Source organism: Rhipicephalus sanguineus, chromosome 8 (genome assembly GCF_013339695.2).
Source record: "Rhipicephalus sanguineus isolate Rsan-2018 chromosome 8, BIME_Rsan_1.4, whole genome shotgun sequence".
In the NCBI taxonomy this organism is placed as follows: Eukaryota; Metazoa; Arthropoda; class Arachnida; order Ixodida; family Ixodidae; genus Rhipicephalus; species Rhipicephalus sanguineus.
Window position 1 is genome coordinate 150377325 of NC_051183.1, and position 12204 is coordinate 150389528.

The 12204-nt window shown below is 47.6% G+C and overlaps 1 protein-coding gene across 1 annotated transcript; it reads right to left on the reverse strand.

Moving 5' to 3' along the window:
• Window positions 1-7604: 7604 nt before the first annotated feature.
• LOC119403588 (sulfotransferase 1A2-like) lies at window positions 7605-8117 on the reverse strand. The gene has a single exon (XM_037670514.1). The coding sequence runs from the start codon at window positions 8115-8117 to the stop codon at window positions 7605-7607; it is 513 nt and encodes a 170-aa protein (XP_037526442.1).
• Window positions 8118-12204: the final 4087 nt, after the last annotated feature.

The following is a 12204-nucleotide window of genomic DNA, read 5'->3' on the forward strand; positions in this document are numbered from 1 at the left end:
GGGCAGAACGCTTTTGGAGGGGGGCGCGGGAGAATCAATACATCGACTGACAAGAAGATGGCTTTCGACTTCCAGTCATCTGGCGATTGCATAAGGGACCCTGTGAGTTGTTTTTTAGGGGCGAAGCTCCTTAAGGCGGCACCCGTTCGTCCCTCGTAGTCGTAGTCGTAGTAGTCGTAATGTGTAACCAGTCTTACGCTTTGACCTCCAAGGTGGTGCCGGTGGGAGATTTTTCCTGTGCGTTGTTGAACAATAAAAAATTCGCAGCGTGCGCGTTAACTAAAAGCCGAATTCTTCTGTCTCTCATTCCCCATTAGCAGCCATTGGCATGTTCCAGAAGGAAACGTTAGTAGAAGTAGAAGTGTAAGTGTTAGCTAAAAGCCGACTTCTTCTGTCTCTCATTCCCATTAGCAGCCATTGTTTACCTCCAAGGTAGTGCCTGGTGAGATTTCTCCTGTGCGTCATTAAACAATAAATATTTTGTTCAAAACGCCGTCGATCGATGAAATAAACCAACGAAAGACGCCAGATGTTTTGTAAAAGCAAAACGAAAGAACGCCAGATGTTTCTAAAGCAAAACGAAAAGACGCCAGCTGCTTAACGAAAGACGCCAGATGTTTTCTAAAGCAATGGTTTTCTAAACAATGAAAATTCACAGCGTACATGTAAAATTAAAGTGAGCTGCAAGTCATCATAACTCATCGAACCTTTAGTATAAACGCGCCCGATCTCACGTCGGTGATGATGTACTGGGCAGAATTCACGGAAGATTCACGGTTTACCGATGAACCTCCGCAGCTTCGCCCACTTATCATCATTCACTCCGTGGATATGCTGTGATTTTTTTAATTCAACTTATCTAAAGAATACTTCCGTATCTGCAGCCGATTTTGTGGACGCTGAGCACGGGTCCGACGATCAAGAGGTCACACGCGAAGGTTCTGAGATGGTATCCCAGCTGGTAAAAGGTAGCGCCTTTTCCATCCTGTGGCAAACAAGCATCATTGTCTCAGTGCGCACTGCCTGCTACTCGCCACACATCGCAGGCCCGACGCAGTAGCGAAAGTCTTCGTCGCGGAAGTGCTTGTTGCACACACCAATCGTAGCCGATGGCTGCTTGCCGGTTCTTAGCTTCACAACCCACGCTTCACGCAGTCTCGTGTCCCACGGGTACCGGTGCAGGCTGACACTGGGCTCCGTTGCTCAAGCCCGGCACTGCGGCACCGAGCCATAGAGCACCATGTTCATCGCCTTCGGAGGCAGCCACTCTATTACAATGGTTTCGATTGAGTAGAAAATGCGAGAAAACTGCTGTATTTGAACAGACCGCAGAACAGGCGGAACTTGAAACTCGTTTTCAAAGCACGCGGCAGCGCTCCACAAGCAGCCGACGCTGCCGCGGAGACCGCGTGATCCTGCCGAGCACGTCACGCCGACGGTGGCGCCGGCGTTTCTAGCGGTGGGCCTCGCGCCCAATAGTAACCGATATGATCGCATTGCGGCGACTTTGCTTGGCCAGATCCGAGAAAGTGGTCTCGTTGATGTCGGTGAACACGAGCATACATGGATTTGGTCCACGCACTTCAATTGCTCGTCTCCGGCTCGTTTAGATAGAAGATATGTGTCCGAATGGCTCGCGAGCAGGGCAACAAATCATCGAGTTTGCCCTATATTAAGAGCGAAGCTGTTCGGCAAATCGCTCCTTGTTCACCCCGTACCAAAGAACTGTCATTAGCATGAACGGGTATGCGCCACAGAAATTTGTAAATCCCACTACTCCCCACTGGTCCACTAAAAATGAAGAAGAAAACTATCGCCATCAAGCAGGTAGGTGCTACTCCGCGGCCTGTCAGAAAACTATCATCATAAACGTGTATGCACCACGAAAACTGGTTATATCCCACTAGACAAAACTTCCATAAAAGAAAGAAGGCAACAGTTAGCCCACCAATGGTTGCGAAGCGACGGCGGCGAGCCGAAGACGCCGAGTACGTACAAGGAGAGAATACTAGGAAACAGGAAAGGCAACGGCGGCTGCGAGAAGACACCAAACTGATGGAACGCCTGCGCCAATGACGACGTGCCCGTAGATCGATGAGAGGGGCGTGAACGCTGGGTTCAGCGTGAGGTTCTGTCTCTGGAGTTTTGGAAACCCGTGTCGTGGGTCTCTGACTGTCCTGTGTTTAACTCGAACCTCTCTGCGCTGAGAATCAACGTAAAGCACGTAGCATCACCTAGGCTAAAGCCTAGCTACGACCTAGAGCACCTAGAACAACCTGTCATCACCTAGGTAAGCTTAGAAACAACCTAGAGCAACCAGATTAGTCTTCAGAATTGTTCACTTTCGGCCGTTGCAAACCTTGCGCGACTTGGTGCAAGCTTATTATGAAACTTACGCTGCGCTCTTAGGACGAGACACCACAGGAGAGGCAGAGAGGACGAAGCTTCGCCTGACTTTTTGTTTTTCAACGAATCTTTTGTATCGTCATCTTTCAACGCAGCTCCGTGCGAATTGGGGACTTATGGAAGTTTAACAACAGATCATTTCAGCGCGATAGCTTGTTGATGGCGTTTATCATATATTGAATGTTCATTCACCCGTAAAATTATGAGATATTTGCACAGTGGGGACAGTTTTTAAAAGAGGAGGCAAATTCCCTTGCTATACATGAATAATAGAAAAACTTTCGAACGAAAGTGGCAGCAGAAAGCCTACTTGGACTAACTTGTGAAACTGCATCGCCTGGAGGCGGAACACCCTGGACTATACACAGAGGCCATAACGTTGTGTCAAACTAACTGGAATGTTTTGTACTCGGAACGTTATAAGGGGCATTATTCGATCTCGTGAGAAGTGATTATTGTGTGAACAACCATCAAAACGCAGATTGATGATGAAAGAAGCACGCACTCTCTAGGAAATGAACGAAATATAAACTAATTCTAAACCAGATTTATAACTGTCTTCAATTTTTAAAACATTCGAGGGGCATTTACTTCAGTTTTTGGTACAGCGTTCGTAGCTGGATATGGTGGATACCGTTTCCAAACTTATAAAGGTTTTGCCCAGGATAAAAGAAGATAAATCAATATTAGAAGGAGAGGCCTCAGTCGACAAAATTGCTTCGGCGTGACAAATCTAGAAGAGCAAACACGCCTGCTCTGGCCCGAATTGTCTCACAGGCGAGTTTATAACTAGTTTCAAGAAAAGTTATGCCCGATTTTCTTGGAGGTTTCTAACTAGCTTCGGAGTTAAACGTGTTACCGCCCACTTTTTATCACGGTCATACTGTACTCACCGAAAGGTGACCACAGTGGATGTCAAAAGACAGGTTGGCGGATATCGACCGATACAGCTATTAATATTGGCCCATAACATTTTTGTTAAAATTCTAGCAAACAGACTGCACTCTGTCATTCTAGTCGCACAGCATCAGACATGACGGGTCAGATGCGCAGGCATACAGATATGCATTGCCGGTTGAATTCTGGAGTGCCTGTCAGACAGCTTGAGCTCACTCAACTACATTTCGCTAAAGCTTTTGAAAAAGCGAGCCATGATTTCCTTTTTGAACGTTTTAGTCAGATCAATATTGAGAATATTCTTCTCAATAGGATCAGGATGGGGCTACAATAGTGGAACAACTAGGCTGGCTGTAAAATGGCTCCATCTCAGCTCCTGTTGAGATTTGCTCCTCTGTGAGGCAGGGATTGCTTGATTGAATAACTTTATTAAAACAGTCCTGAAGCTCGCTATTTTAGGCCGAGGCAGGCCGCGTCCACGTCGGTACCACCAGCCGAGGACGGGTGGCTGCTTCGTCGTGGCCTTCTTACGGTCATACATTTCGTTTATGGCACATCCATCCGTAAAAAACTTTGCTTATACGATGACGTTGCTTTTTAAGTTCAAATAAGAAAAGAGTAACGAAGAAACGCGTCCTAACGAATCCTTTTGTGCAGCTACTGGTGCGTCCGTTCATTTTGATAAGTCCCTAGATTTTGGTTTGGTCAGGGGGCAGTTACTCCCTCGCAGTATGCTGGCATGCGTTAGGAGACGGGTACTTTACGTTATCTTGGCGTTCCGCTTCATCAATTCCACAGCAGCATTGATCTGACTGTGGCATAAAACTTCGCAATGCATCTGAGGCTTGGGGCGGAAGAGAGCTGTCCATCCTCCCCGCAGGTGCGCCTGCGCAAGCAGGCGTTGGTGTGTAGCGACACCACGCACCCGAGCTAACGGGGGGATTTCGACCCCCTCCCAATCCTAGCCGTGCGTGGCTTTGCCGTGTCCGGGAAAAGGGGATCCTGGGGGTTGAGCCGACGCCGGGTGTCTGGACCTCTAAGGCCCCCCAGCTGAGGCAACACACCCCTTGGCCCTAGCTTCACGTAGACGGCACCCCTGGGCTGACCCACCCAGGGGAAATCGGCAGTCGCCTTTCCTGTCCCCTCTCTTCCTAGACCTTCGTCTTGTCTCACACTTTTCATCTTCCTGTATTCTCCTCACTTCTGTTTACTTCCGTTTTTCCTGGCGGCAAGGGTTAACCTTGTGTGGATGACCAGTCTTGGCTCACCATATAGGTTATAGCGGTGGTGTACAACGGGCGCTGGCAGACTTGTATTCGGACATCTCCTGTAGCGTCCCTTGTTGGCTCGGTGGTGGGCGGTTGGCACCGTCGCCGAACACAAACGCAGGCTATGTTAAGTTCATCTTTTTTCCAAAACCGATCGTACCCTCAGGGGTACGCACCGAAGCATCCCTGCAACTTTTTTTCCAAAACGCATGACTCTTTCCAAGTACCACGTTGTCCACAGCGAGCAGTCAGCGAAAAAGCCAGAACCATTTCACCATGTCTGGTGGCAAAAAGTCTCACGGAAAAACTAGGACCAGGTTACAAGGCGACTAAGATGGCCAGTGGCGATCTACTCCTTGAGCTGATAGACAGAAAAAGTTACGAAAACCTCTCCAACCTTACATCTTCGGAAGCATCCCTGTCACAGTCAACCCGGCATGGTCCATGAACACCGTCCGTGTGTCGTCTCAGTAAGATCTCTTGACCCTCTCCGAACCTGAACTTCTTGATGGATGGAAACAACAAGCGTCGTCAACGTACAACGAATCAAAATAAGAAGGGAAACCGTAGAGAAGCCACTAGGCACATAATACTAACATTCGGATCGAGCGAACTACCAGAGACCATAGAAACAGGCTACACGAAACTAAGAGTGCGCCCATATATTCCCCACCCACGACGATGTTTCACTGCCAAAAGTACGGTCCACAGCTCCCTAACGAGCAAGGACAACCCACCTGTGCCAGATGTGCATCTAAAGACCACATGTCAGATAAATGTGAGGCTGCAGCTCACTGTGCCAACTGCGGTGATGAGCACCCCTGCATACTCATGGTCTTGTTGCATGGAAGAAGAAAAGGACGTTATTTCTTGAAAGTGAGAGAAAACACCTCTTTTAGAGAAGCCAGGAAGAGATGTTGCACCCTTCTATGGCACAACTTACGCGGATGCGGCGCGCCAGGGGGCACCGTCGCACCGACCTCCGCCACTCGCCCGGCCCGTTCTAAGCGGACCGTCGGCTGTGGCACCTGCCTCAAGGCGGCAGTAGTTCAGGTCCTACTCTGCCAACTCGCAAACAGAGACCGGCGACTCCAGGGCCGTCGGGTCAAAAAAAGCCAATAACGGCCAAACAAGCCAAAACAAAAAAGCCAATAACGGGGCCGGACGACCGTCCAGCCTCCTGAAACACAGTATTTCACTTGAACGCTCCACACTTCCTTATTGTACACCAGCACCTTTCTATGGTTATTATGCAGACACAAATATTACAGTGGAACATCCGAGGTCTTCTTCGAAACCTCGATGACATTCAAGAACTCCTCCACGAACTCAATCCAAAAGTGTTGTGGGTACAAGAGACACATCTAAACCACAACACGCAAACTTTCTCCGCAACTGCGTCATTTTTTGTAAAGACCGAGATGATGCCACGGTATAATCTGGGTGGTGTAGTCATTATAGTGAATCAATCAGTAGAATGTACACATTTACCACTACAAACTTCCCTGGAAGCAGTATCTGCTCGAGCAGTTCTTTAGATAAACTCATCACCATTTGCTCTCTATACATACCGCCACAATACAACCTACAAAAACAAGAATTCCAGTCCTTGGTGGATGAACTGCCGGAGCCTTATCTGGTCCTTGGGGACTTGAATGCGCATAGCGATCTATGGGGTGACTCTCGCTGCGATGCGCGAGGTCGTCTGATTGAAAATTTTCTCTTTTCTTCCGGCGCGTGTCTGTTGAATCGGAAGGAGCCAACATATTATAATTCCGCCAACAATTCCTACTCGTCAATAGACCTCAGCATTACATCTCCATCCCTTCTTCCAGTCCTTAATTGGAAAGTTATTGGGAATCCCTATGGAAGTGACCATTTCCCAATAGTTCTAAGCGCAGCAATAACAAATCAATATCCACCACAGGTTCCTAAATGGCAGACCGAAACAGCCGATTGGGAACAGTTTCGAAAACTTACCCTCTCAAGCTGGACTGACATGTGTACCTTAAGTATAGAAGCTGCTGTGCACTACTTTGTAGCCTTTTTGATCGATGCTGCAAACAAATGCATCCCACAAACAAGCGGACGGCCTCGAAAACAACGTGTCCCATGGTGGAATAATGACTGTCGAATTGCGCGAAACAAGCAAAACAGGCATGGAGGTTGCTTCGCGAATCTCCGACAGCAGAAAACCTTATAACTTTAAGAACATAAAGTCCCAAGGCAGGAGGACGCGCCGACAGGCTAGAAGAGAAAGTTGGCAGAAGTTTTTTTCAGGCATTAGTTCATATACACATGAGGTAAAGTCTGGAACAGGGTCACTAGGGTAGTAGGAAGACAAGCGTATTCACTTCCTCTAGTAAGCACAGAAGGTGAGAGCTTGGAAGACCAGGCGAACTACCTAGGCGCACACTTCGAACAAGTGTCCAGTTCCGTGCATTACTCTGAAGTCTTCCAACGGTACAAAAGAAGAATGGAAAAACAAAAGCTAGAGCGGAAATGTACAAAACACGAGGCATACAACCAACCCTTCAGCTTAGCTGAGCTCCAGGTATCGCTTAACAGCTGCAGTAATTCCGCCCCAGGTTCTGACCGTGTGGTCTATGATGTTGAAAAACCTACCTGCCGAAACGAAAAAACCTTACTTTCCCTGTATAATGCCGTCTGGTTTTCCGGCGAGATCCCCTCGTCATGGAAAGAGGCGATTGTCAAGGCTGCCAGCCGCCACGCTGCCATTCCTGACGTAGCTGAATTGCTTGTCGCTTTCTACAAGTGGTCCGCTTTTGGCTGCCATAATTCGTATGGACGCGCTGCGCCATTCAGGGTCGATGTCTTTAAGGGTAGCGGGTGCAAGAACGCGCTTCATATTATCGCTGGCGCATCGACCTACAGGTTCCTGCACCAGCTCTTCGTGCTGTTCGAGTATGTCGCCGTACTCGTCGCGAAGAAACCGGGCCAGTTTCAGACCCACCCCTCGAGTATTCGCCTTAAGTTCTTCGTAGGTGACGAAGAACACGTTGGGCTCGTCTTTCAAAGCGTAAGCCTATGCCACGTGATCAAAGTAGCTTCCCTGGCCAGCGCAGTCGCCCTCCAGAATGCGTCGAAGAATTCCTCGAACGTTCCGTCCCGGAAGCGATATATGTCGAACCTGGTAACCTGGTGGAAGTCAGAGACACACACGTCCCACGCATTCCTCGCCACGTAGACGTACTTCGCATCTTGGTTCATGGCGTCTTTCCGTAGTGGCAAGTGGGTGGCGAACAGGCGCAATGGGAGACTTGGCTTCCAGCCGTCGATTCGGACAATTCCTAGCATGCGCATATTGTGCGTGAACTCTTGCAAGCCGCTCACAGGTTCGCCTTTTTTAAGAATCAACTGTGTGATGTACAGCATCCAGTGTGTGCCGCTTTTGGGGAATGTGGTGAGCAGCAGGTCGCCTTTCTGTGCGCGGAACTCCAAGGCTGCTCTCATGAACTCCGGGCAGAAGCTAGGACTTCGTGAGATGCCGTCTATGACTTGAGCGTAAGGCTTCCTTCGCTCCATTGTAATAACTGCCGGAGGGCTGCCGTTCTGAAATGAAACAAGATATGACCTTCTCATTACTAAATCATACGGATCAATTTATCCGGCGAACAGAAGCAAAAAGGCACGGTACGATAAATATGCGAATGATATGGCAGAAGCATAGAATTACTCAAGCATGATGCGAGCATTAGGAGAACAAAAGTGAAACATCTGTATCTTTGTACCAAGCCTACATTTTTTACTTGCATAATACCAGCACTGTTGAGCCCACACTGGCTCAATAGGCTTGAACGCAGGTCTAATTGTTGACTGACCATTATACCGTACGGTGAAGTAGAGCACTTTTGACGGGGGCAAAGCAGGCAAGAAAGAGACTTATAAGTGCGGCAAGTTGGGCAGGTTGGTAAAGCTGCATAACTTCCACAGGGTAGCGCAAACACACGGAACAAAAGAAGAGACGTGGACAGCACAAGCGCTAACTTCAAACCACGTTTATTTTGGAACACGCAAGAATATATACATCACTAATCACAACGATCTCAACTATCGGCTCATGATACGACAGCTCTTTAGACTAACAAGAAAAACCATTTGTACTACTGCGCAGAATACCACATGCGTCGGACAGCGAACTCACCCAAAAAACAACAAATGATCCACTCATTTAGAAAAACAAAAAATAAAATAAAAAAATTTTCATACACTCTTTTCGATTCCAAGCGCGACATCAGGTACTGACGCGATATTAGGACACTATACTAAGGAATGATAGTTCCTTATCGTGTAGGTGTACAGACGGCTGGCTTACGCATGAGGTGCTTTGCCTCTGGATGACGTAAACCTCAGTTATCTCATGAGTTAATTGTACCTTGTGACGGAATAAAACGGAGGTTAGTTCAAATTGCGGATCGCAACCAAATTTGGCCATACATTGCGTCAGTGTGGTTGCGATCATGCGAATTCATGACGAATTTTACTTCACCTCTAAACTTTTCACAAGTTTATCCGCTACAAAGGAGTTATAGGGGAACCCAGCAATCGTTCGCATTAATGAAGTAAGCAACCATCACGGAGCACAACTGAGCAAATGCGTCCGTTTATGTTTCTCCCAAAATTCACCAGAAAGACCCAATATAGTACTTTCCCGGTTTCCTATTAATGATGCATTTAACCCGAATAGACCCAAAGGCGGTGAGGATCACTGTCATTATTACACGGATAGTATCGTTCCGAATGCGTCGTGCTTACAGCGGCCACGGAATCTGGAGAGCAGTTTCAAACAAGGGCGTATGCGTCCACGGATTTCGAATAAAAAAATGGGGAGGGCGGGGAATAGCACAGCCCGTATGTTTACGTCTGCCGTCCTGGTGCCTTTGCAGAACCAGCTGACTCGTATAAATTGCATCATATATTTCCACTGCAACGTACATTTCAATTTACACATTTTAAATGTAGTTGCAATAATACATATGAAGCAACCGCCAGGAGCCCTTTCGTCACCGGCCACGGTGGTCTAGTGGTTATGGTGCTCGACTGCTGACCCGCAGTCGCGGGATCGAATCCCGGCCGCGGCGGCCGTATTTTCCATGAAGGCGAAAATGCTTGAGGCCCGTGTGCTTACATTTAGGTGCACGTTAAAGAACACCCAATGGTCAAAATTTCTGGAGCCCTCCACTGTACGCGTCTCTCATAATGAAATCGTGGTTTTGGCCGTTAAAGCCAAAATTATTATTATTATATTATTGAAGCCCTTTCGTCACTTGGCATGCAGTACCGTTAAACGGAAGCTGTTTCACGAAAAAAACCAGCGTGCACACTTTCCGCTTGCGTTACAATTCCCGAAATTTGTTTCGAACGTCAACGAATTAACGCAGATATGTTATGTTTTGTGCAGCTTACGGAATATTAAAGATTACGTAACCGAGCTCATTCACCGCCCCCTCCCCAACAGCGACCCATAAATAAATGCCATGACCCCTCCCACCCTCCCTTTGTGCGCAGGTCTATAAAGAAGATTATTTATTCTGATTATATCTGTCGGATGGCTAGTATCTGAAAAACATGAACCTCCAGGTTCACACGAAATAAAAGCTGCACTTACTGAGTGGTTTGCCGCACCACTGGAGTCGTTCGTCGCAGTGGCCGGCGCCTAGCATGACTGAGAAAACTATTACCAAAATAAGCATCGACGACATAACTGTTCATTCACCACAGAGAAAGCTTGTTGAGCTTACTAAGTGCGCACGTGTTCTAGCGCTTCGAAGCAGCAAGCACAAGAGCACGACTACAGCTGGCGCATTTCTAAGTTCCACAGATCAAGTTATCCACCTCATAAACTGAGCTCACCTAGTGGCAGATGCACGACGCCAGCGCTTCTTTGCGCAGCTGGTTTAACGAGACGTCCGTAAGAAGTAACATTACTGACCTCTACATCGCGCTGTGCTTTTCTTCCCGGCATGTGATTATTCACAGCAAAGAACCGAGTAAACTTGCAGGACGTTGGCTCACTACGGCGCTGCAATTTATCAAAATGAATATAAACGTAGCCTTTATGACAGTGTGAATATATAGCGTAGCTGAAAATGGATTTCGTCTGGCTCTGTGGCACAACAGAGCTCACGGTATCATAAATCTATAATTACTTCAGCGTATCGGTCAAGGAACCGATGACCTTGTCGGTATGCTCGTCTATTCGATTTCCTCTATTGATAAGGTCTTCCGATATTTTTAATTATATGGCAATTCACACTGCAATTCAGACAAATGCTAAACTAGGCTATACTCACGCTACTTTTATTGAGTATTGTTGTTGATGCTGGTCTGTAATCACCGCTCATACCCACGAGGTGTATCGGGATCATTGCAGATTATCTAGACAAGAAGAACATGTTGTGCATAAATGCGACGGAATTTGTAGAAATCAATGCGAAATAGAGAGCCAGGAGCCTGATGGGAAGCTCGCGGAGCCATACTTAGCCATATTGCGTGCTGAGGTCCTATGGTTGCTATTGCTTTAAAACAGAGCCCTTCGCCGAGATTCACGAGAGTCATTGATGCCCGACGTATTTATTAAGGCAAAAGCCATAATAAATTTTCAAGGACAGCGTCTCATCAGACGCTCTCGTTGAAAAGCACGGCGTATAGTACTGAAGCTTAAACAGACACTAAAGGCAAATAATAAGTCGACGTTGATTGCTGATATAGCGGTCCAGAAACCTCTTAGTGCTACTTTTGTGCCAAGGAAGGGCTTTTTTGAAATAAATTACGTTTTAGTGATCCGCATCGCGTTAGTGCACTTAAAATCACCCGCCTGAAAGCGATCTTTCTCACGTCACTGTTGCCGTGCCCAACGTTGCCCGCCTTCACTGCGCGGCGGTGTGCACTGGTGGCATGCACCATTCGGGCATCCGGCAACATCGCATGCATGCGGCATTTTGTAGAACTTTCTGTCACAGCGACTTTTACGAGCGCGCAAAACACACGCGGCGGTACGCGATACCGAAACTACCACTGACACGCGACCGCGTGAGCGAAGCAGGGCGCCGGGCGAAGCGCAGTTCGGCGAAAACGGAACCGTTGAACCACGCGCGCCGTTCCCCGTGGCAACGCGAAAGAGGTTCTTTTTTCCATGAATCAAGCAGGAACGAACAAGCAGCCTTTTTTACTTCTCTTGACGCACGGAAGGTTCTTTTTTTTATTGCAGCTAGTTTGATTACGAGTGATCAATTGTAGTCGGACTTTCTCACGTCACCGGAATCATTTCCAAAATGTCGCGCTCGTGGCGTATCATCGTGTCATACATTTCGTTTAATTTCACGGTAAGTAGGGCACTGCTGTTGATAATATTGACGTTTTAGATGTTGTCATACACTGAGCTTTCACTCTGAAATAAATTGTTATTTGCCTTTAGTGTCCCTTTAACGTGTCCTTCGAAGTCTGACCTTCGGTTCGAGCCGGAATAAAACCCGAGCATTCTGCTTAGCAGTCAAGTGTCTAACCACAGAGAAACAGCAGTGCGTCAAAACTCTTTGGAAAATGGCCGCATACAGGCATCATATCCGGCTCCGAGTCCCCTTAATAGGTGCAATGTTCCGTGGCAGAAGCG

Coding starts and splice junctions, on each gene's coding strand:
- LOC119403588 (XM_037670514.1), bottom strand. CDS start 8,117: ATGGAGCGAAGGAAGCCTTACGCTCAAGTCATAGACGGCATCTCACGA.